The sequence below is a fragment of the Helianthus annuus genome, chromosome 9, assembly GCF_002127325.2.
Source record: "Helianthus annuus cultivar XRQ/B chromosome 9, HanXRQr2.0-SUNRISE, whole genome shotgun sequence".
Lineage (NCBI taxonomy): Eukaryota > Viridiplantae > Streptophyta > Magnoliopsida > Asterales > Asteraceae > Helianthus > Helianthus annuus.
This window is the reverse complement of record NC_035441.2, coordinates 14,022,032-14,046,175: the sequence shown is the minus strand read 5'-3', so window position 1 is coordinate 14,046,175 and position 24,144 is coordinate 14,022,032. Positions and strand designations below refer to the sequence as shown.

The window sequence follows — 24,144 nt, the reverse complement described above, 5'->3', positions numbered from 1 at the left end:
TTAAGCTTAATCGGGTTAGAACTAAAAGTCAAAGCAAAAGTCAAGCTTTTGCAACTTTCAGTTGCGAACCGACCCTAAACTCAGAATTGTCGGGTTGAACATGTTTGAACATGTTCTAATAATAATTACTAAGTTATTAGAGTGTTAGAAGATAATTTATAACCTCTGCATTATTAGTTTTAATTATTATTTGAAATTCTATCCAGTTTAACTTTTTAACTAAATAGTTTGACCCGACAATTAACTAAGGAAACGAAATAATTAGGAGGTGCCCTTTAAAGGGTTTAACACCTACCTAATTATGGTCACATAACCACATTCATTTCGAATAATGGCTGGACAATTTGAGTTTAAACCGAAGGTCAAAGTCAGATTACGATAACTTTGACTTTTCGTTTTAAATTATAAAACTAAACTAAAGAAGGGGCTAAGACACTTACAAAGGATCCAAGCAATCTTTTCTACAAGAATTAGTTTCCTTTTTGGTCAGGAAACTCCAGAATTTGAGAGAAGGAAGATAGAAATCAAATGGTGCAATTGAATGTGATGGAAGAACACCTATTTATAGTGCTTGAGGATTTCATGGATTATTGACATGTGTTTTAGGGGTCCTTAAGATCACAACAGGTGTAATTCCAGCTGTTTAAAACCATCTAATGGCCTCTTGATTCGTTTAACATGGTTTAGGATTGGTTTGGAGTGGAGAGCAAGCAAAAACAAATAACAAAAAAATAAACTACAGATATAAGGCTCTCGCGGCCCGCGTAGTATCTGGGCAGCTCGTTCGCGGCCCGCGAGCTAGCCCAGTTCGGGCTACATGTTTGGCAGCTTAGCTGTTTGGGTCCCTGTGCTTTCTAAATGCCTTTTTAACTTTCAAAAATGACTAAATCAGTCCCTGCACTCATGTTAATCCCTTTTAAACTTTCAGAATGATCAGATCAGTCTTTACACTCTTTTTAAATCCCGTTTACACTTTCAAAAATGTCCAGATCAGTCCCTGACTTCATTAAGCATGCTTTACTTTCAGAATTGACATAATTGGCACATAACTTTCTAATTTCACGTATATCTTCATTATAAGGTGTGAAGGTGTTAGTGGCCAACCTTCGGCACACCCGGGAGTTTGACTGACCATAATGGAGTTCCCGATTCGTTCAAAGGACCTCTCAAACGCGTAGTTTCACCCGTTGACGCGTTTGTCCTTTTAACACATAAAGTGGTGTGTAACATTGTTTACGACATCAAGGTCTTACATAGCCCATATTAGGGATTCCCGAGAATGTACGGAGTTCCTGGTTCTTTTAAAAGGTCACTCGAAACGTAGTTTCGCTTGTTGACGCCTTTAATCCTTTTTACGCACAAAGTTGCGCGTAATATCACGTATCGATATCAAAGCCTTCCAGTTCCCATACTAGGCATTCCCGAGCGTATGCTCAAATATTATGACGCTCCAGTTCGCTTAAATGGTCACTTAAAGGTGTAGTTTTAGATGTTGACGCTTTTGGTCCCTTTAACGCGCAAACTTGCGCGTATCATCATTTAATAGTATCAAAGCCCTATGTAGCCCATATTAAGCATTCTCGAGAGTATGATTGCACATCATAATGCTAAGGGTTCGTTAAAAGGTCATTCAGAGGTATAATTAAACATGTTAACGCTTTTAACCCCTCTAACTTACAAACTTACGCGCAACTTCACTTATTGGCATTAAAGCCTTGAATGGCCAATATTAGGCGTTCCCGAGAATATAATCAAACATTATGAAGCTCTCGGTTTGTTAAAAGGTCACTCAGAGGTAAGAATTAACATGTTGACACTTTTAACCCTTCGTCGCGCAAACTTTCAAATAATTACGCAAATGGCTCCTCTCGTCCAACAAGTGGCTCGTTTGAGAATACGGACACCGTATAAGGTTTTCAAATAATAACGCAAACGGCTCCTCTTGTTCAAATAATTATGCAAACGGAATGTTGAGACTTTCATTCCTTCTATATTCAAGGTTTTCGATTTTTGACGAAATTAGCCCCTCAAAGTCAACATTTGACTTTATTAGGGTTTATTACACATGTCAACACATCATTGGACAAAATTTTACGAGGTGTTACACCTATAGATCTTCAAGAATAGTTCTACGGTTTCTGTTCTCCTTAGCCGTCGATCTCGAGTACACGTTTGATTTCGAAAATTGAACTTGGCTCTGATACAAATTCAAGTCCCCATCGACAATTAAACCATATAGAAAAAATGAAGAAAAGAATATAGATCGAATAACTCTCAATCTTATTAATCAGACTATAACTCAAAACTGATTACAGTCTCTTAACCCATAACTCAGTTTCTCTCTGGTCATGTCTCTCTTCTCTTGTCTCTTAATAATGTATAACCCTACCTTGGTTTATATATGCTAACCCTAACTTGGTGACCAAGACATTACCAAATAACCCTAACTTGGTGACCAAGACATTACCAAATATAATTATAATGTAATTAGTAGACTTAACCAATTATGACCAACTTGTCAGCATTGATCCCTCAAATTCACCGAGTTGTGACTTGAACTCCTTTATCACCCTTTTCCATCAACGACTTGTGATGAGTCGGGAATTACCGCCAACATACCCATCCTAACCCATTACCCAAACCTGTCCAACCCACCCATTTTGCCACCCCTAAACACAAGTGTCATAATAATCAAATAAAAACAAAACATCATTATCATCATACTCAGTAAATCCCATCAATAGCAAAGCAAATGTAGGGTCTGAGGAGGGTAAGATGTAGAAAGTCTTACCTCTACCCCGTAAGAATAGAGAGACTACTTCTAGTGAGACTCCCGGCTCGATAAAAACGATTTCAAATTTACCTGTCAACTATTTCGATAAACCTGTCACCAAAATATATCACATTTAATTTATCCCTTTCTAGTAAATATTTATATCTTCAATTGTGATAACCTTAAGTCCAATAAATCCAATTACAGGGTGTTTTATGTAGCTTTTGGATTAATTACAAAATAACATTATTTTGTAAATTTGTGGAGGACTGCGAGGTTCGTCCCGTTCTTTCGTGTCCTAGTATAAAGAAAATTTCAGAATCAGAGGCAGATTGGTTGGAGGCTCACTTCTCGGTTAATGAGATTAAAAGTATTGTGTTCAAGTGCAGGGATGATCGGGCGCCCGGACCAGATGGTTTTAATTTCAGGTTTTTTAAACGGTTCTGGAGTTTCTTTGTGGGAGATTTTGTAGCTTTGGTGGAGGCGTTCTTTGAGACATGTAATATTAATTGGGTTGTGGTTCTTCTTTTATTGCCTTAATTCCCAAAAAGAAAGATCCTTTGGGTCTTTCATATTATCGACCAATTAGTCTAGTTAGGGTGGTGAATAAGGTGATTTCAAAGTTACTAGCTAATAGACTAAAGAAAGTTCTCGGCTTGGTTATTTCTGATAATTAATCAGTGTTCTTGAGGAATAGGTACATTTTGGATGGGCCCCTTATTATTAATGAGGTTTGGTCGTGGCTTAAAAAAACAAAAAAAAGAAAGCTTTTTTTTACTCAAAATTGATTTTGAAAAGGCCTACGATAACATCAATTGGAGATTTGTGGTGGATGTCTTTCGCCAAATGGGTTTTGGGGATAAGTGGTGTAAGTGGCTCGGAGGAATTCTTTCGTCGGCTCGTGCCTCTGTTTTGGTTAACGGTTCGCCTACTTTTAAGTTCAAATGTGGTAAAGGGATGAGGCAAGGTGATCCCATTTCTCCGTTTCTTTTTGTCACGGTTATCGAAGTCTTGTCTTGTTTAATTGACAAGGCGGGGGAAGTGGGCATTTTTTCATGTATTAAGCTTCCCAACGATGGTCCTTTGTTGTCCCACTTATTCTTTGCGGATGACGCTTTGATAATCGGTGACTGGGATGAAAATAATGCTTTAAATATTATTAGAATTTTAAGGTGCTTCCATGCGTGCTCTGGGTTGAAAATTAATTTGGGGAAGTCTAATTTGATGGGTATTGGTGTCGATGGGTCAGAAGTAGAAGTTATGGCGGATATCGTTGGATGTAAACTAGATTCTCTTCCGTTTAAGTATCTTGGTCTAAAGGTTGGGGCTAATATGAACCGTGTTAATAATTGGAGGCCGGTGTACGACATTTTTGAGGCTAGGCTTGCTTTATGGAAGTGCGCTTTGTTGTCTATAGGAGGGAGAGTTACGCTCATTCGTTCTGTACTTGAGAGTCTTCCAACTTATTACTTCTCTTTGTATAAGGCGCCTATGAAAGTTGTTAAAGATCTTGAAAGCATCATCAAAAAGTTTCTTTGGGGAGGGTCGAATGAGGTAAGAAAGACTCACTAGGTGGCGTGGGATAGAGTTACTCTTCCAAAGAAGTGTGGAGGATTGGGAATTACTAAACTCAGTAGTATTAACAAAGCTCTTTTATGTAAGTGGGGCTGGAGGTATAAAAGAGAAAAAGACAACATGTGGGTTAAGGTGGTGGATGCAATTCACTCAGGTGGTTCTGGTTGGTTGTTTCTTCCGGTTAAAAAAGCTTTAGGAGGAGTTTGGAATAGTATTGCTACGGTCATCAACAAGCCGTTCGTCGGTAGTTCACGGCTTCGGGATTCCTTTAGGGGTTCTGTGGGTAGGGGAGACAGTATTCTGTTTTGGTTGGATCCTTGGCTGATGGAGGTTCCTTTGAAGGATGCATTCCCTAAGATTTTTGCGCTTGAAATTGTGAAGACGTGCTCGGTGAATGATCGGCTGTCCGGTGTTTGGCTTTGGAAATATGATCCCGACATGGTCCGAGTTGGCGGAGTTGCAGGCGCTCAACGAAGCCATCGGTTCGATTTCTTTAAGTGACAGGAAGGATGAGTGGAAATGGTCTCCCGATAAGTCCGGCTCCTTTTCTGTTAGGTCCGTGAAGTATGTTTTGGAAGGTGTTAGCAACAACATCAGCAGTTATGGGGTAGATTGGTGCAAATGGGTTCCGATTAAGTGTAACGTGTTTGTGTGGAGAGCGGAATTAAATAGGATTCCTACTTTCGATGCGTTGCGGCGTAGGGGTATTGTCGTGAGCGACGAGATGTGTCCGCTTTGCAAGATGGACTTTGAATCGGTAGAGCATCTTATCACTTCTTGTGTGACGGTGGTGGTTCTGTGGCAAAAAATAAGTCGTTGGTGCCGAATTCCTCCCATTTTCGCATTTTCTTTTAGAGACTTGTTGGAGATCCATAAGGGGAGTTCCATTAAGTCTGAAGATAAGGTCATTATTCAAGGTATTATATTCATCTCTTGTTGGTGTCTATGGATAGCTCGTAACAGAGCGGTGTTCTCGGGTTCAGAAGTCAAGGTGGAAGGTGTGTTTAGTGAAGTTAGATCTTTAGGCTATTTATGGTTCAAGCATAGATCCAAGTCTAGTTCTGTTTCGTGGTCAGATTGGTATAAATTTGTAAATATATAATTGGTTGTTTGGTGTCTGCCCCGGTTTTCGGGTGTGGGTGAGTTTTAATGAAGTTCTCTTTTCAAAAACAAAAAAACAAAATAACATTGTTTTAATTACTTTAGAAGGCAAAAAAAAAAAAAAAAAAAAAAACTAAAAAACTAAAGCTTTTATCTTTTAATAACCAACCAAAGAAGCAAATTGATTCTAGATATATCACCACCATTACTCTTACTTAACAAACAAAGTGAAAGTTCTTTGTTAGTGGAATGTTTAGGAGGATTAGCAGTTTATCTAGTTCATATGAAACCCGAATCACTTTTAGGACTCGATAACAAACTTAAAGAGCATAAGCGCGAACAAAAGGAAAACATTCACTGCAGCTCCAAACTCCAATTTTTTATATAAATTTGTTTATCCAAAAACCCTCTTTACTATTAATTTGTTCCTTCCACCTCATGTATCTCATATGGAGCACGTATCACATCAAAAAGTAATGCAGAAAGCACATTTATCTCCCCATTAGTTGCTTTGTTTTTTTCTTCCTTTTACCCAAATTTTCAAAGCTCAAGATTATATCAAACAACTATATAGTTTGTACAAAATTTTACTTAACAAATGATCTCACAATGACCATATAAAGGTAGACATATCAAGATTGCTATTTATATAATTTCTGTTCTTACACATAAATAGATAAAGTGATGCATTCAAATTTCCAAATGACAAATTGACAACCGGATGGTCTTTTTTAATGACTAAAGTTATACACGTCACACTATTTCGCCTAAACTACCATCTAAAATTGGGAAATGCAAAGATGGTAAGTGTTTTATATGTTATACTATTATTTAAGAGGGTAAAAGTAGATTAAAAAAAACATAAAAAAACTAAATAAGTGTTTAATCCAATAATAAATTAAAAAAAAACCGAATCTGAAGATTACCTTCTTGGCAACAATATGAGATGTGAAACAAAGATGAGGGCCATCGTTCCTATTGCCGGAGTAAATCAAAAGCACCGCCGATACACCACCGGAACCCTCATGTGAATCCGTCACCAGCGATCGCCTGGAAGCATGGCGAAGGCGGCGGATTCAAGACTGTTGGTCCCCTTTGATGGCCCTGTTCGAATGATGTAACTTTCTTCTCTCGTTGAGATAGGTTTTTGTTAAGTATATAAACATTCAAAAAAAAAAAAAAAAAAGAGACAGTAAGAGTGATATTTCTTCAATGATTAATTCTTATAAAATAAATGTATCATTCTATGAACATAAGAATTAACCTTTGTTTGGCGGAATCAAACAAAGAAGAAGGGGTCGATCCGAGAATAAACTCGAATCTAAATAAGAATTCCTTATGAAAAGATTCTTTTTCTTATGAAAGAAAAGATTATTTTCATCCAAAATGCTTTTCTTACAAAAGGAAAGATTCATTTTCATCATAAATGCTTTTCAAGCTTTTTCCCATAAGAAAAGATTCATTTTATTTTCTATTGAAAGCATTTCTTTTTCTTATGAAAGCCTTTTTCATAGAAAACATATTTAATGTGTTAATAAGATATATTATCTTATTAACACAATTCTTTGACTTTGTATCTTGTATACTTCATAATGTCCCGCTAACATTTTGAAGTCTTGTAACCTTATCGTGATCTTTAATCAAAGAATTTAGAAGCTTGATTTTTTTCTTTCTCGGTCTTCATATTTTGTGCTTCTGTGACAGTTCGTCGGTCGGTTCGTGTTGACGGAATTAATTCTAAGTAACTTAGACTATTTTTAACAACAAATACAATAAAGTTTCCTAACAGTCACCCGTTATTTGTTGTTAAAAATACAAACAATGCATTTATAGTGACAGTAAAACTTACTGTAAAATATAGGTATTTTACAGCATCTGGTGACAGTAAAACTTACTGTTTTAAAAAAAGGTTAAAATCTAGGTAAAGAGGTATTTTACAGCATCTGGTGTAAAATATAGTGACAGTAAAACTTACTGTTTTAAAAAAAGGGTCAACATATTCACACACCCAATGACCTATTTCCACACCTTCAAGACGCCTCGTACATGTCTAGACGAGGCTTCTAGGATTTAAGTCTCCGACCAGTTGGTCAACCTCGTAACACGTCAAATCAATCACTTCATACGCCAGATACAGGGCTAGACGCCCCGTCTTAAAGAAAATGGCAAATTACTATTTTAGCCTTGAGACACCCGCAGTCTAGGCCTAACTCAGAGCTAAAATACTAACTAACCATTTGAGAACTATTCTGCTCAAATTGGTAATTACCATTTTAGCCCTGATTTAGGCCTAGACTAGGGGTGTTTGAGGGCTAAAATGGTAATTTGCCATTTTCTTTTTATAAATATTTAAACTTCAGGGGGGATTTTTGCCGCTCAAAATATACGCCGCATACAGGGCTACACTTGACGTTTAGGATTGTTTAGAAAACTATTATATCCTTAAGGTAAGGCAACACAGGCTATAACGGTTTTAGTATTGTAGGGTTTTAAGAAATATTATCTATATATAGGAAAATAAATCAAGTCAATGGAGCAAGTAGAATCACTTGTTCATTATCTCTTTATCATTCCTTAAAAAACATCATATAACTAGAATTGAGACCCGCCGCAATGCGGCGGGGATTCTTTAGTTATAGCTAAGTCGACCTAGGACCCGTACGTTACGTTAAACCTGTTAAACGGGAGAAAAATAGACGACGTAAAAACGTTCACCCATACACGCACGTTGCGTCATGTTAACTCGCAAAATTTAGAACGAAACGTAAAAATGTTAAACCAAAGAGCACGTCGATGCGTTAAGTCACAAAATTAGAACCAAGCATAAAACGGAAAATTTGCGAAAAATAAAAACTAAAAAGGATTAAAGTTGAAAGTAAAAAAAGTTGTGAGGATAGATTGCAAAAGATAAAAAGTTTCGGGTTAAAAGTAAAAAAAAAAACAAATAGTTTTGGGTTAAAAGTAATTTATGAAATACTTTTGGATGAAAAGTAAACAAAAATCAATTTTTTTTTTGGAAAACCCCGAAAGCCAAGGTTACGACAACCATATGCATAACCATTTTTTCTTTGGAAAACCCCAAAGCACACCCCGCGTTGCGGCGGAGCGTAAAGCAGTGTCAAATAGTACTAATGTCACACAACCGTCATCGACCACCAACCACTGAGTCAACCTAGAATCTGCGTGTTGCGACGAACCTGTCAAACATGAAAAAATAGAGGTAAAAATGTTGAACCAAACATGCACGTTGCGCCGTGTTAACTTGCAAAATTTGAAACAAAACATAAAAAGTTGAACCACATTCGTACATTGCGTCGTATTAACTCGAAAAATTTAGAACTATACGTAACGAAACGTAAAAACGTTAAACCAAAGATGAAAAGTATAATTGACAAAAGTTATAAAGTTAAATTGCAAATAATAAAAAAGTTTTGAGTTAAAGTTAAAAAAACAAATTTTGTAGGATTAAAATTGCAAAAGGTAAAAACCTTTAGGTTAAAATTAAAAAATCAAGTTTTTTTTTTTAAAAAACTCTCAAAGTACATATTACAAGTGCTTATGCACAAAAAGTTTGTTTATTTATATATGGAATAATTTATATTTTGCTGTAATTCTCATCCGCTTCAAGAGTTACTATGAAAACTAAAAGGTAGCAGACTAAAAAGAGTTATTTAACAAATAGTTATTTTGAATGCGGTCCATTGGTAAATGCAGAGCCTTTAAAAACACTTAGGTTGGGAAGAGAAAAGATCTTAAGTTCAAGTTCCACAGACGAAACGAAATGGATTAAAGAAATTAGACGTTAAAAAAAGGGTGTACCTATTGGGACACCAATTTGCCTATCTACACACCTTAAAAGGTGTTTTTTATCCTTATATGCACACCCTGCAGCTTCGACACTGCAGGATGTGCATATAAGGACAAAAACCACCTTTTTGGGGTGACTATCTACACACCAAGTGTGTAGATAGTTTGGGCCTAAAAAAAAGCTAATTAGTTAGCTTCCTTATTTTATGGTTGAAAAGACGGTTTAGAAAATCTGTATCTTATCTTTGACCAAACAACAGTGTATCTTATCTTTGACCAAACAACAGGCTTTACTCTCGCCACGTAATTTCACATATTTCCCCTCAGAAAATCAACTCTTGAGCCTTGAAAGCTTACCCGATCTATCTCATACAAGTTTGTTTGCAATCAGATTATACACAAATTTCACTCAGTTGATAAAGATTTAGTTTTCCCTCTCCTTCAAGCCTACGTACAATGGCTTCTACTTCATCAGTTCCAAAAAGCTTCAAGTACGATGTCTTTTTGAGTTTCAGGGGTGAAGACACCCGTAAAACCTTTGTTGATCATCTCTATCATGCTCTTGTCAATAAAGGCATTATTACTTACAAAGATGATGAGAAAATTGAAAAAGGGGAAAGGATCAATGAGCAGCTAATGAGATCCATCGAAGACTCCAGATTTTACATAATTGTGTTCTCCAAGAACTATGCGGCTTCATCATGGTGCTTAGACGAGCTTGCCAAGATCATGGAGTGCCAAAAGATGACCGAGCATACTGCTTACCCCATCTTCTATGATGTGGAGCCCACCGAAATCCGCAACCAAAGTGGGTCAGTTTGGGAAGCCTTTGAACAATCGACAAGGAAGAGGAAGAGGACGTTGGAAGATGTAGCTCCGGTTACATCTTTATCACTGCACTTGTATTTGTTCAATGAATTGATTTGTTAATACTAAGAAAGTTTTGCACTTTGGCAACATAGGAAAAGGAAGATGATGTTGGAAGATGGAGAGTTGCTCTCAAAGAAGCGGCTGGTCTGGCTGGCTGGGAGTTGAAGAACACCCTTGATGGGTAATGCTTTCATCTTATATTCATATATGATTGTATGTAATATATTTGAATTTAATTCTTTATGTGGGAGTTTGAGTAATCTGGTTGAATTTTCATTAACGCACAGGCATGAAGCAAAATTTATCCAAACAATTGTTAAACATGTTTCACTAAACCCGCATTTCATCAATTCGAGTGTTGATGGGAAGTTAGTAGGCATGGGGACCCGGGTGAACAATATGGTTTCATCTTTAGAAATTAATTCTGATGATGTGCGTATGATAGGGATTTGGGGAATGGGAGGTGGTGGTAAGACGACTTTGGCGAGAGCTGTTTTTGATCATATATCCATTTGGTTTGACGCTAAATGTTTCGTTGAGAATGTCAGGGAAGGCTCAAAAGGCTCTGGTTTGAAAGTGTTGCAAAAAAAGGTCCTTCAATGTGTGTTAAATGATAAAAGCATTAAGGTAGAAAGTGTTTATGACGGGAAAAGGCTGATGGAAAGGATGATGTGTAGTAAAAGGGTACTTGTTGTTCTAGATGATGTGGATGATACAGAGCAACTTGAGGCTTTAGCAGGTGACCATAGTTGGTTTAAGCCAGGAAGTAGAATCATAATCACAACAAGAGATAAGCAAGTGTTGGTAGCTCACGGAGTTCATAATCACAATATTCATGATGTCAGTTTGTTATCACATGAGGAAGCAATTTGCCTCTTCAGTAGGTATGCATTTAATGGAGAGATTCCAAATCAAGGGTATGAAGATCTCTCTGGAAAAGTTGTGCATTATGCTGCTGGTCTTCCCTTAACAATCAAAGTTTTGGGTGCACATCTTTGTGGCAGAAGTGAGTGTGAATGGGTCGATGCCATAGAAAGACTAAAAACATTTCCGTTAGAGAAAACTTTGAAAAGATTGGAACTAAGCTACAATGGTCTAGAGAATGATCAAAAAGAAATATTTCTGGATATTGCTTGCATACTGAAAGGTGAAAAGAAGAAGAAAGCAATCAAAATACTTCAAAGTTGTGGGTTCCATGCTCAGATTGGTCTAAGAGTTCTTGAACAGAAATCCTTGATAACTATATCTAAGGAGGATTATAATGATTATGGTTTTGATGATTCTGATGATGATGATGTTTGGGATGATGTTGAGGGGCGTATGCACCCCGGTGAGGGAGGCAATTCTGAGAAGTTGTTCATGCATGATCATCTAGAAGAATTGGGCAGGAATATTGTTCGGCGTTTGCACCGTGAGGAGCCTAAGAGACATGGTCGATTATGGATTAGAGAGGAAATTGAAGATATACTGGTTAATGAATTGGTAAGGTTCAAGTTTATATACAAGGTGGAAAACTTGAACATCTTTATTTGTTATGACAAATTTCATATAAGCTTTTTTAATGTACAGGGTAATGAAGAAACAAAATGTCTAAAACTCAGGTGTACAGATCTCGAACCTGCAATTATTATGAAAGGTCTTCGAATGATGAAGGAACTTAGATTGCTTTACGTGGAGTGTCTATATAGCATAGATGTAGTTGATGAAGTTGATGAGGTATTCAAATACTTACCAGATGCTTTACAATCTCTTTATTGGTATCCTTACCCATTTAGTTGTTTACCTGAAACATTTCGAGCAAATAAGCTAGTTAACCTTGAAATGCCTGACAGCAACATCTATGAACTTTGGGAAGGGGGAGAAAGAAAGGTGAAATAATGTTTGACTGGTTGCTTTGCATAATGCACAATAATTATTTTTTGTATTATACTAACATTCATCCTGTTTTTTTCTTCATGACAGGTTCTTAAAAACCTTAAATTCCTTGACCTCTCTGGTTCAAAGTTGAGAACCTTTGACCTTATGTTGACTCCACTTCTCGAGGAGTTAAATCTTAAAGGATGCGATCAACTTTTCAAACTCCACATGCCCGATAAATGTCCGAACCTCAAATTCCTCAACCTCAGTTATACTAAGGTGAGTAATATTAATCTACGGATGACTCCACATCTCGGGAACTTAGCTCTTAGAGGATGTGCTGACTTTATAGAACTCCACATGCCCGTTGAATGTCCGAACCTCAAAATCCTCATCCTCCATGTAACAAAGGTGGGTAACCTAAACCTCGGGATGACTCCAAATCTCGAGAAGCTATATCTTGTTGCATGTAATGAGTTCGAACTCGACATGTCTGTTAAATGTCCAAAGCTCATATACCTTAAAATCAGGGGTTCTAAGGTGAGTAACATTAACCTTGAGCTGACTCCAAATCTTAAGAAATTAGATCTTTCAAAATGTCATTCTCTTCTAAAAATTCATGCTCCAGTTGGATGTCTAAACAAGCTTGTCTACTTTCATTTAGGCACTCATTCAAATTTTGAAAGTTTTAAGGTGTATGATAAACACTATAACTCAGCTAACCATTATTCTGTAGCTACATCAGTTATAGAAGCACGATGCATACGTATATGCCCACTGCACCTTAATAATAAATTGCCAAAGATTGGGTTTAAATGTGAAACAGATGAACCTGGATCCTCATGGATGGGAAATCTTGAGAAGCTTGTTTATTCTAGTCTATGCCCTTGCAAATACCTTGAGTATTGGCCTGCAACTATTTCTGGTTCACAACATTTAAGAGGGCTGAAACTTAAAGGCAGTATTCCTGTAGATCTGTGTCAGTTAGAAAGTCTGGAGACGCTTTCTTTGAGTGAAGTAGAGATTCGGCATCTTCCGGAGAGCATTTGTATGTTGAAACATCTGAAAAAACTTCAAATTTCTAATTGTTGGGTTATTGAGCAGTTACCAGAAGATATATGCGGATTAGAATGTTTAGAGAAGTTAGACATATGGTATTGCACATCCTTACGTGATATTCCGAATAGCATATGTAAGATGAAATGTTTAAAATATTTAAGTCTCTGTGGTTGTGAAAAAGTTGAGACATTGCCAGAGAATTTTGGATGTTTAGAATGTTTAGAGAAGTTACACCTAGCAAAGTGTACATCCTTACGAGATATCCCAAACAGCACATGTAAGATGAAATGTTTAAAAGGTTTAGATCTCTCTTATTGTGATCAAGTTAAGAAATTGCCGGAGGAACTTGGTTCTTTAGAATGTTTGAAAGAGTTATATATAGAAGGTTCAGGCATAAGTCGTCTTCCACAGTGCATTTATCAATTGAAAGGCCTGCGTATTATTGGATCTAGAGAGCAGCTTGAGTCGTGTGGTTTTACATCCTTAAGAAATACCTCAGATTGCAGAGACTACGACTACTGCTGCTACTACTGCTTCTATGTAGAGGTGTGAATAAGATAGGCGCTCATAACATGAGCATCCTAAGGGATGATTTGGATGCAAACTCAGGTATTAAAAGTCTTTATATTTGTGATTTATAGAATGTATCAGGGACTTTTTTTCTGATAATAATTTTACATTCATTTGAAATTCTTAATCTTTTTTTCAGCTAAAAGCTCTGGAGCCTTTATCCAAGTTGAACCAGCTATGAAATTGACTAGTTAGGTTTATTTGGATTATTTGTAATGCATTAGGTTTTTAAACATTTGCTTTCATCTTCTATGGAATTATGTTTTGGATTCTAATGAATCAGGCATGCTTGTTGTTAATGTCTTTTGTGATCTCTTCTTTTTTACTATAAATAGACCAATGTTGACCCAAACCGAACCGGTTTGGGAAGGAAAAAGAAACCGCAAATGCTTGTTAATGTCGTTCAATACCTTTGGGCAGATAAAATTAGTGAATGATGCTGCATTTATTTAAAAACATGTTATTCCCAGGTGTAACACATAGGGGTGGGCAGGGTCGCAACGGATCGTGCCAACGCAGAACTGGAACCAATAAGGGGTTAAAAGTTAACCAAGAACAGAACCGTGTAAGGTAAGGAGGGTTCGGGTTTTAGTGGGTATCACCAGAGGCGAAGCTTGACGTTTTCGACCGTTCTGGGGCTGCAAATCAGTAGATCTTGATGGAGATAGTCAGAGCGTGACTATAGTAATGCAGAAAGAAGTCGGATGGTTTGTGTTAATCGAGCCTTTTAACTCCTAGAAACTAACTTTTTTACGTTCGGCTGTTTTTTAATGATCCTTGGTGAGTCAGAACCGGGACCAGACGACCAGTGAACTAGAAAACTAGGAACCGAGACAACCCTCATTTGATACACGGTTCCTGCTAATAGGTGTAAAAACTACAATTGTGTTCTTCATGTTTGTTTTATTTTAGCAAAGGCAAATTGCATTGGTTTAAATTTAGTTGAGGATACGACACTGTAATGCTTTGGTTGAATTTTAATCGAGGATACGACACTTAGTTATCCCACACTGGCACTAGGTGAAAGAATTGAAAAATAAATCGAGCTATAAAAGAACATGCTTGTTTGGCTAATTGGCTGGTTGGAGGGCAACTGACTCGTTCTGAGTCTTCAGATGAAAACACAACGATTCTTTGTACAATGAAGAATTTCAACATTCTTATAACAAATAAGTACACATAACATTTATAAAATTTAATAAAAATGTTGGAAAGGTTGTATTCATCAATAACTCAGTATGTTTTATATTTGAGGTATCTAATCATTTCATTTTGTAGGTCCCTCTCGGAGGATGAGGTTTAACCTTAACCTTGTTATGCTAACCCACTAGCAAGTGCGGAATCCAAGCTAGTGAGCAAACCGAGTTGAAACAAGCACAAACACAAGACACACAAAGTTCACCGATTAACACCACTTGTATTAATGCGAATGAAAGGTTCCGGTTACAAGCTCAATGTTTACAAATCAGTTTTGCAAACTCTCTAATGTGTGTGTGTGTTTTTGGACAGAATGCTCTCAATGTGTGTATGTCTATGTCTCTGTCTCTTGTGCATCTATCTCTGTCACTTCTCAAAAGAACACATACTGCATGGGTATATATATACCCAGCACAGCAAGTCTGGTCGAAGGATCATGCAGAATGACCGTAAGATCATCTGTCGATCACAAAGCCATCGAAGGATCCACATATACCTCGAAGGATGGTATATCCTTCGAGGTCCATCAGTATCCTTCGTGGGATGTCTTTCGAACTCATCGAAGGATAGACATAATCCTTCGATGACACATCTTTCGACACAGAACATTTTACAACCATATAACAACTGTTTGGCCAAGTCAAACCAGGAGGATGGTTGACTTGGTCAACTTACAGAACTAACAAGGACATCGTTTTACACTGTGACCGAATACAGACAAAGTACAGACACAAGTGCACCAACAAACTCCCCCTTGGCTGTAGCTTTGTCTCGATCTTCGATGGTTGTAGATTTGTCTCGATTTTGATCATCTTTGATCTTCAAGTCTTCAAGACTCTGATGTCCTTTCAAGTCTTCAATGTCGGAGGATCTTCAAGGTCTTCACGTCTTGAAAGCAGAGAGTGTATCAACAGACTACCCGTATCATGTAGGAAGTGTGTTGACAAACTCCCCCTTAACATAAGCTCCCCCTTGAGTTATGCTCGCGACAGACTTGATCATTAATGCTTGAGATCCTTGTGGAGTTGATGATGGTCAGCGGCAACTCGATCATCTTCATCTTTTGAGCGCCTTCACGTCGTGTCTTCATTCCGAAGCTTTGTCATCGACCATGTTCTCCTTGCCTTTAGAATCTGCACATGCAAGAAATCTAAACGCATAATGAGAACAACTGCTTGGAATATAGTTAGTATAAACAAATGACACACGTATGACTATGTCACAATCAAACACCATCAGACAGTTTGAAAGTTTAATAAATTTATCAATTTTAGTTTCCAACTTTCAAAGCTTGCAAATTTCGACCGCTTATGAAGATTTAGTCAGTTTCGGTTTTCGTTCAGGTTTCAGGCAACGAAGACTCGAGTTCCAACATCGTACGATCGAAAATAAAATAGAAATAAAATCTTTTTGGTATTTTTGAATTTTTCAAATGTAAAGACTGAAAGCAGTAAATAAATATATACAGACATTCTTTTTGCGAGTTTCGAGGGTAAGAGAATCATATCAGTGTACGGTCATGCCAAAACGCTCTTGTTGTTCAGTTAGTTAACATTAAGATAAGCATCCTATAACAATTATCGGTATTGTTGTCCACTTAAGCTCAACTTATCAGATGTAATCATGGCGAGAGGATACGTTAAGGTATGATTTATACTTACCGACCGGTGTTCATCCACGTCACGACACATTCCCGTATCAAGGTATGCACGAGGGTTCATCTTACCGGTGAGTATACCGATTATCATCTGTTTGACCGTATATGATGTGAGATTCTCACTTATTTTGTTTTGAAAACAAGCCCTATGTGATATAATCACTTATTGATGAGGAACTTGATTTTCATATGCATGAGGGCATAGGAGCAAGTCTGTGAACAGGTCAGTACTTTCGTACAGCAGAGAGACGAACTTGACTCCCGGATAAATGTGATATTTTATCACTTATTGGTTGGACATGTGATTGTTGATCACTTATTGAGGTCGAATGCAGTATGTACACGTATGTATAGTATCATGGAAGATCTAGACTTGCGTCCCCGTTATTTTTCGAAAAAAGATACAACCATGATACCCAGATGATAAGCAGCATAAAGACCGAATATCTCAGAACCTCGGCAATCTATCAAACGAAATTTCGGTACTAAGACCATATGGCAATGAATGGTTCCCACCTGGTCTTCAGTCGGTTTAAGTTTATATCACCCTGCACACTTTAAAATGATTGTGAGCCTACCGATACATCTTATATAGGGCTGCTTATCGTTTTTCATTTAAGGTTTAAAGAGGTTTGGATACACCACTGATGTACTATCACTTTCTCTTTTGCTCGCCAGGAAACTCATTTTTGTTTTTCTATTGTTTTTGAGTTTTGAAATTTTTCGATGTTTTTGGATTTTCAGAATTTGGATTTACTCCCCCTAAAATCAATAAACTAAGATAAAATTTAAAAACACAAAGGTATTTACAAAAATGATTTTCCGATGTTGGTTTTACTCTGGCTTGACCTTAATGCCGTTTACCAATAATAAAAAGTCAAATCTTGATTTGTCAAATGCTTTGGTAAAAAGGTCGGCACGTTGGTCATCGGTGTGGACCTTAACAACATCGATTAGCCTTTTATCAAAGCAATCACGTATGAAGTGATATTTGATTTCGATGTGTTTGGTCTTTGAGTGCTGCACAGGATTTCTAGTGATCTGTAATGCAGCAGAATTATCAACGTAAATAGGAGTAGTTAGGAATTCAAAACCGTAGTCGCGTAATTGTTGTTGGATCCAAAGAACTTGGGAGCAACAACTTGAGGCAGCAATGTATTCAGCTTCGCATGTTGATGTGGCGACGCACGTCTGCTTCTTGCACTGCCATGTGACTAGGCGATTTCCCAAAAACTGACATCCAGCCGTTGTGGATTTGCCGTCGATTTTGCATCCGCCAAAATCAGAATCACTGAAAGCGACTAATTCAAAGTTATTATCCCTAGGGTACCATAGACCGGTGTCAGGGTAACCCTTCAAATAACGAAAAATCCTTTTTACAGCTGCAAGATGTGAGGCCTTCGGGTTGACTTGGTATCTGGCAAGCAGGCACGTTGGGTACATTATGTCTGGCCTTGATGCTGTGAGGTACATAAGAGATCCGATCATAGCGCGATAGTATGAGGGGCTAACAGCTTCACCCTTCAAGTCTGGAGTAATTCCGTGATTTATTGGCAATGGGGTACCAATGGGCGTTGCATCGGACATCTGGAAACGGCTCAAGATGTCACCAACATATTTAGTCTGATGGATGAATATCCCAGACTCAGTTTGCTGCACTTGTAGGCCCAAAAAGAAGGTCATTTCCCCCATAGCACTCATCTCGAATTTATCCTGCATAATGCGCTCGAAATTCCTACACAAGACATCATTAGTAGAACCAAAAATAATATCATCAACATATACCTGTACCAGTAAAAGATCTCCATCTTGTTCTTTGATGAAAAGAGTACAGTCGATAAGACCCCTTCGAAAACCATTCTCCAGCAGATAATTTGATAAGGTTGCATACCAAGCTCGCGGTGCTTGATGAAGACCATAGAGAGCTTTGTTGAGCAACCAAACCCGATCGGGATGGATAGGATCTTCAAAACCTGGGGGTTGTTCGACGTATACCTCTTCTTCAACCACACCATGTAAGCATGCACTTTTCACGTCCATCTGATAAACCTTGAATCCTTTGAAAGATGCATAGGCTAGAAAGATTCGAATTGCATCGAGACGTGCAACGGTGCATAGACTTCGTTGTAGTCGATCCCTTCTATCTGACGAAAACCTTGAACGACTAATCGTGCTTTGTTCCGGATAACAACTCCGCGGTCATCCTTTTTGCATTTGAAAACCCAACGGGTACCAATCTTCTTATACCCAGCAGGTTTCTCTACAAGTTTCCAGACACCCAGCTTCTGGAATTGTTGCAATTCTTCCTGCATGGCTTCCACCCAAGAGTTATCTTTCATGGCTTCTTTCCAAGTTCTTGGTTCTTCCTGTGAGACATAACACACGAAAGACCAATCATTCTGTTGCCCGGATTCTCGAATAGCTGCATACAAGCCTGCATTGTTGTTGTTCCGCAACATGTTTCTTGTTTGAATGCCACTTTGCACATTTCTGATGATGTTTTGTTGAGGATGGGTATTATGAATCCTTGTTTCAGGATTATCTCGAACTGGAATATTTATACCCAGGTTGTTGAGATTGAGATCAACAACCAAATCAATGCCCGGAATTGACGAAGAGGATGATGCAGTAGCTTCAGCTGTTCTAGGGGCGTCCACTGGAGGAGTACCCTCTGAAGTACCATGAACTGCTGTTGTAGGAGCTTCTTGATCTGCATCTAGAAATTCATCATCCTCTGAAGATTCGTTCAATTCGGTTGCATCATGAAAATCCTCATTGTTGAGAGTATTATTGTTCACCGAAGAAGGTTCTTGATTGACAAGAATTGGACGAACCACCGGTGAGACTGTTGCATTGTCACTCTCGAAAAACATCCTTGCCGCAGCATTTTCTTCAACGGCTTCAACATTGATCGAATTGAAAAAGTCATCGCACTCAAACATCCAAGGCTGACCAGGACATTTGACTGGCAAGGTGTGCCTTTGTACTCTGACCTCAGACCATTCTTCGACCCTTTTTGTCTCTAGATTCCAGACACGTAAATTAGGGGTGGCATACCCAAGAAAGTATCCCTCAATTGCTTTTGCCCCAAATTTTCCGTTAGGATCGATCATTGTGCATGGAGCTCCAAACGGTTCAAGATAAGACAAATCTGGTTTCCGTTTATTAAGAAGCTCAAAGCAGGTCTTGTTGTGCCTTTTGACTGTAAGGACTCGATTCAATGTATAACATGCAGAGGCCACAGCTTCAGTCCATAATGGAATGGGCAACTGCGACTCTACCAACATTGTCCTAGCAGTCTCGATCAATGTGCGGTTCTTACGTTCAGCGACGCCATTCTGTTGAGGAGTATAAGCTGCACTAAATTCATGAAGAATACCTTTTGAAGTGCAAAACTCCGCCATGGCATGATTCTTAAATTCAGTACCATTGTCGCTACGTATCCGCCTAACCTTCAACTTATACAAATTCTCAATCTGAACGATCAAGTTTTTGATAATTCCAAAGGTTTCACTCTTGTGTGCCATGAACGCTACCCAAGAAAATCTTGAATAATCATCAGTAATCACGAGACAGTATTGATCACCCCGAATACTTTTGTGCTTGACAGGACCAAACAAATCCATGTGCAAACGTTCAAGAGGAACTGCCACCGTGTTGATCTTCTTTGTAGGGTGCTTCTTCTTTGTTTGTTTACCCTTTTGGCACGAAACGCAGACATCTTGAAGATGGAAATTTTTGAGAACACCATTCACCAATTCATTTGAAACCAAATGATTCATTTTGCGTAAGTGAATGTGACCCATTCGTCTGTGCCAAGAAATAGTGTCTTTTTCTGTGGCTTTAGAAACGAAACATGTTGCTTGTGCAGACGTAGTAATAGCCTGGCTCATATCAAGGACGTACAAATCATTTATCCTTGGAGCTGACAAGAGAATCCATTCTTTTGGAATTTTGAAGCCGGGTTTCAGCACATAACATCCATTAGCATCAAAGTGTACTGAGAATTGCTTGTCATAAATTTGAGAAACACTAAGAAGATTGTGATCAAGTTGTTGCACAAAGTTGATCTTGTCAAAACTGACAATCCCGTTGGATATCATTCCTTCACCCGTAATATAACCACCCTTATCTCCAGCAAAAGCAACATAACCTCCTCTAATAGATTTGACGTCGTAGAGAAGCTTCATGTCGCCTGTCATGTGCCTGGATGCCCCACTATCAACAATCCAATGACTACTGATAGTTCCTCCTGGAACACCCTGCACATGAACTCAGATGATTAGTTGGAGATGGGGACCCAAGCCATTGTGGTCTTGGGTCTTCCATTTTCATCAATAACAATAACTTCTTGTCTTTGATGATTGGTAAATTGTGATGGTCCCCCTGTTTTAACAACCGTTTTTGGTTTCTAGGTCTGTTTTGTTTCACCAGTGTTGTTCTTTAAAAGTTTAACTTCATGGTTATTTGAAGTTTTTGATTTTCCTGGTTTGACAGAAACAGATGTTTTGTTAACCACATCGGTTTTAATTGCTTTTTCAATCTTCTTGACCTGTTGGCGTTTCTGTTTCTTTTCCCTTTCTTTTACAAGGCGGGGATCTTGTTTTACAGAAACAGATCGCCTTCGGTCAGTTTGGTCACGGGGAACATCAACCTTTTCTTTTTGCTTATGAAGATATGGACAGTTTCGAACTATATGTCCAATTGTTCCACACTCAAAACATGATCTTCGTTCAACAAACCCCGAAGTATCATGTGTTCGTCTAGCCGATGATGATGAACTTTGTGAACCTGAGGTACTAGGTTTTGAACTACTTAGTTCATTTCTTTTCTGTACCATCGCTTTCTTGACAAAATCTAAGTTAGATTTGTGTTCAAACGTCTCAATTTTGTCCGTTCCCGTCGATTTCACAAAGTTAACATTTTTCTTCTTCTTTTGATTCGGCTTCCTTTGTGCTTGAGCCGGTGATTTTCCTTTTGGCTTGGTGTGATTTTGCTGTTTTTCAACCGTTGGTAATTTCTTGTTACCAAATTGTTTTCGAATTTCAGCCTTTGGAATAGGAGGACACTGTGTAACTGTAACATGTGGTCCTGTCTTTCCCAAAAACTTACTCGTCGAATTTTCAAAGACTTTACTGATTAAGGATTGATTAACATTCTTAATAGGAAAATCTTTGTCTGAGTAAATTTTATCATCACCAACAAGAGTGTACAGCAAGTTCACACTCTCCGACTCTTCTTCAGACAAGGACTCGACTGCAACAGTCTTAGCGGGTTTTGCAGGAGGATCACATAGAATGTAATTCTCGAGAGGTATGTCCTCATCTTTGACTACCGCATCAGACTTTGCTGTGATAGCAACAACAGATTCATCATCAGAAGAATCAGCATCCTCAATAATGACAGGAGGATCCTGATCCAGTTCAGCAGAAGACACACATGCATCTGCTGAAGTATCTGAATCTGGTGATACTTCTTTCTTGTATCCGAGTCCTGCTGCAAATTCCTTAACATCTAAAGGAACAGATGGCTCAAAATGAGTTCTATACTCCTCATCAGGCATGGCATCATAATTGTGTCTCACTGGTGGTGGACATTTCTTGTAGCCTATGCATGTGACATCCCTTTTCTCTTTTTGAACGTCAATGATGTGATCCAACACATAGCTAGAACTCAAATAACTGTCTAGCTTAAGTTGAATCGCATCACTTTCGGTTTTCACACAATCCATTTCTTTTTGCAGAATTTCAAGGCGAGATATGTACAAATTAATGTCAGTTTGTTTTTTAGAAACCATTTTTGTCAGTTCTGTTTTATCTTTCTTTAACGTTTCAATTACTGACTTAAACTCTTTTTCATGGTTTTCGTAAAACATATTGGCTTCAGTGCATTTGGAAAGATCCACAGTCAGCTTCTGGTTGTGGATGAATGTCACATCATATTTTTCTTGCAAAGCCTCGTGTTTGCTTTGCAATTCACACCACTTGGCACTCAAGGAACCATGTTTGTCTTGCAAGTCAAACAAACTAGCTTGTAAAGCATCATGTTTGCCTTGCAACTCAGACATGTTTGCCTCTAAATCAGCACATTTAACATGCAAACAATCACAGTTATCACAGTTAATAGCAGTGGGTTCTGTCACACCCTGGCTTTGCGGAAGCGTGGTTATTTTGGTGTGACTTCTTAATACCATAGCTTAATCATAACAAAGCTACATGAATTAAAAATATGCAAGATCATCCATTAAAAATAAAAATATCAAAACATTGTCTTAATGGGTTAACACCCTAACAACCATAATCTTGTCTAAACATTACAAATTCAAACATAAACACGAATTCAAGGACTGTGACTTGTCCAGGCAAGAGTCACATTCCCCGAACCCTGGATGACCTCGGTGCCTAATGCAGCGGAAAACATGCCATACCGCGCCGGATCATTAGTTTCCTGAAATACATGTAAGTTGAAAAATCAACAATAATGTTGAGCGAGTTCATGCGATAATGAGTAAATAAACCGTTATCTTTATCAAAAACCTGGTATGTAGCAAATAAGGAAAAAGAGATCACCAATGGTTTGCAAGGCCATTGATATGTGTGAAATGCAAGTAGGAAGGCTCAAACCTAGCAAATTTATGCGTCGGGAACAAAGTCATCCCAAGGTCCGTTATGCTGGACCTGGGACTGGGCTCGCTACACCCAAATAGATCTACCGCTCCTGCCCCTCGATCCTACCCTGAGGATTAATAACCTCAAGTTTCCGCCTACCCATTCACATGATCTAGAAAGTAACCCTCCTTACGCTAATCATACCGTGTAATAAGTAATCATAATCATTGTAACATGTATTTCACCCCCGCAGTTAGAAAACTGAAAACAGTTAAGAGAAAAGGGGGACATGAACTCACAGTGAGTGCGTCGCTAAATCAAGCACTCCAAATGTCCAACAGCTGAGCAACGACCTACATGTGCTAATTCTATTAGACGGACGACCGTGCTTTAGCTTTATAGTTTAGATTTCGGGAAACAGTTAGACAACCGTTCCTTGTATATATTTGGTAGTTAATCTCCTTCCCAAGGATGGGGGATTTAATACATGCGCGTTTATAATATTAAGTCTCACTTAATATATTTTTACTTCTCATTCCAAAATATAAATATCTTTCTCAAAAATATTATATTTTCTCTTCACATAATAATTTCCAAAATAATACGTGGACAAATTACGCGTTTATGAATATTTCCGTATAAAGCGTAAGTTACGTTTTGGCGATTTAGTGTTAATAATAATTACCGTTGTAACTTATAGGTTTGTCGTGTAAGCGTTGGTATTATTTTTGGTTCGTCAAAGTTTGTAAATATTATTTTTACTCTAAAAATAATATTTATATATTTTCACAAAATAATCATAAACAGTGTGGTGAAAAATATATTTATCGAATAAATATTTATCACGTTTAATTTTTGTGAAAATCCCACCTCCGATTATTTAATAAATAAAGTCTTGGCGAAACGTATTTTGAAAACATCTCAAAATAGTTTAACACTTGCAAATAATTCTAAGTGTTAGATTTTAGAAAAATTTCGCCAGAGTTTCCCCTGTAACTGGAGGTGGCCACGCTTTCAAGCGTATCATTTTCTTTTACAAAATCACTTCAACAATTTCTTGATTTCAATCA

General features: G+C 37.9%; 1 protein-coding gene across 1 annotated transcript; it reads left to right on the top strand.

Annotated features, from left to right (window-relative positions):
* The first annotated feature begins 9,712 nt into the window (after positions 1-9,712).
* On the top strand, positions 9,713-13,793 carry LOC110874027 (disease resistance protein RPV1). Its single transcript, XM_035976831.1, has 6 exons — positions 9,713-10,135; positions 10,219-10,307; positions 10,414-11,608; positions 11,696-11,995; positions 12,089-13,588; positions 13,752-13,793. The coding sequence occupies exons 1-6, from the start codon at positions 9,713-9,715 to the stop codon at positions 13,791-13,793; spliced, it is 3,549 nt and encodes a 1,182-aa protein (XP_035832724.1).
* The last annotated feature ends 10,351 nt before the right edge of the window (positions 13,794-24,144 follow it).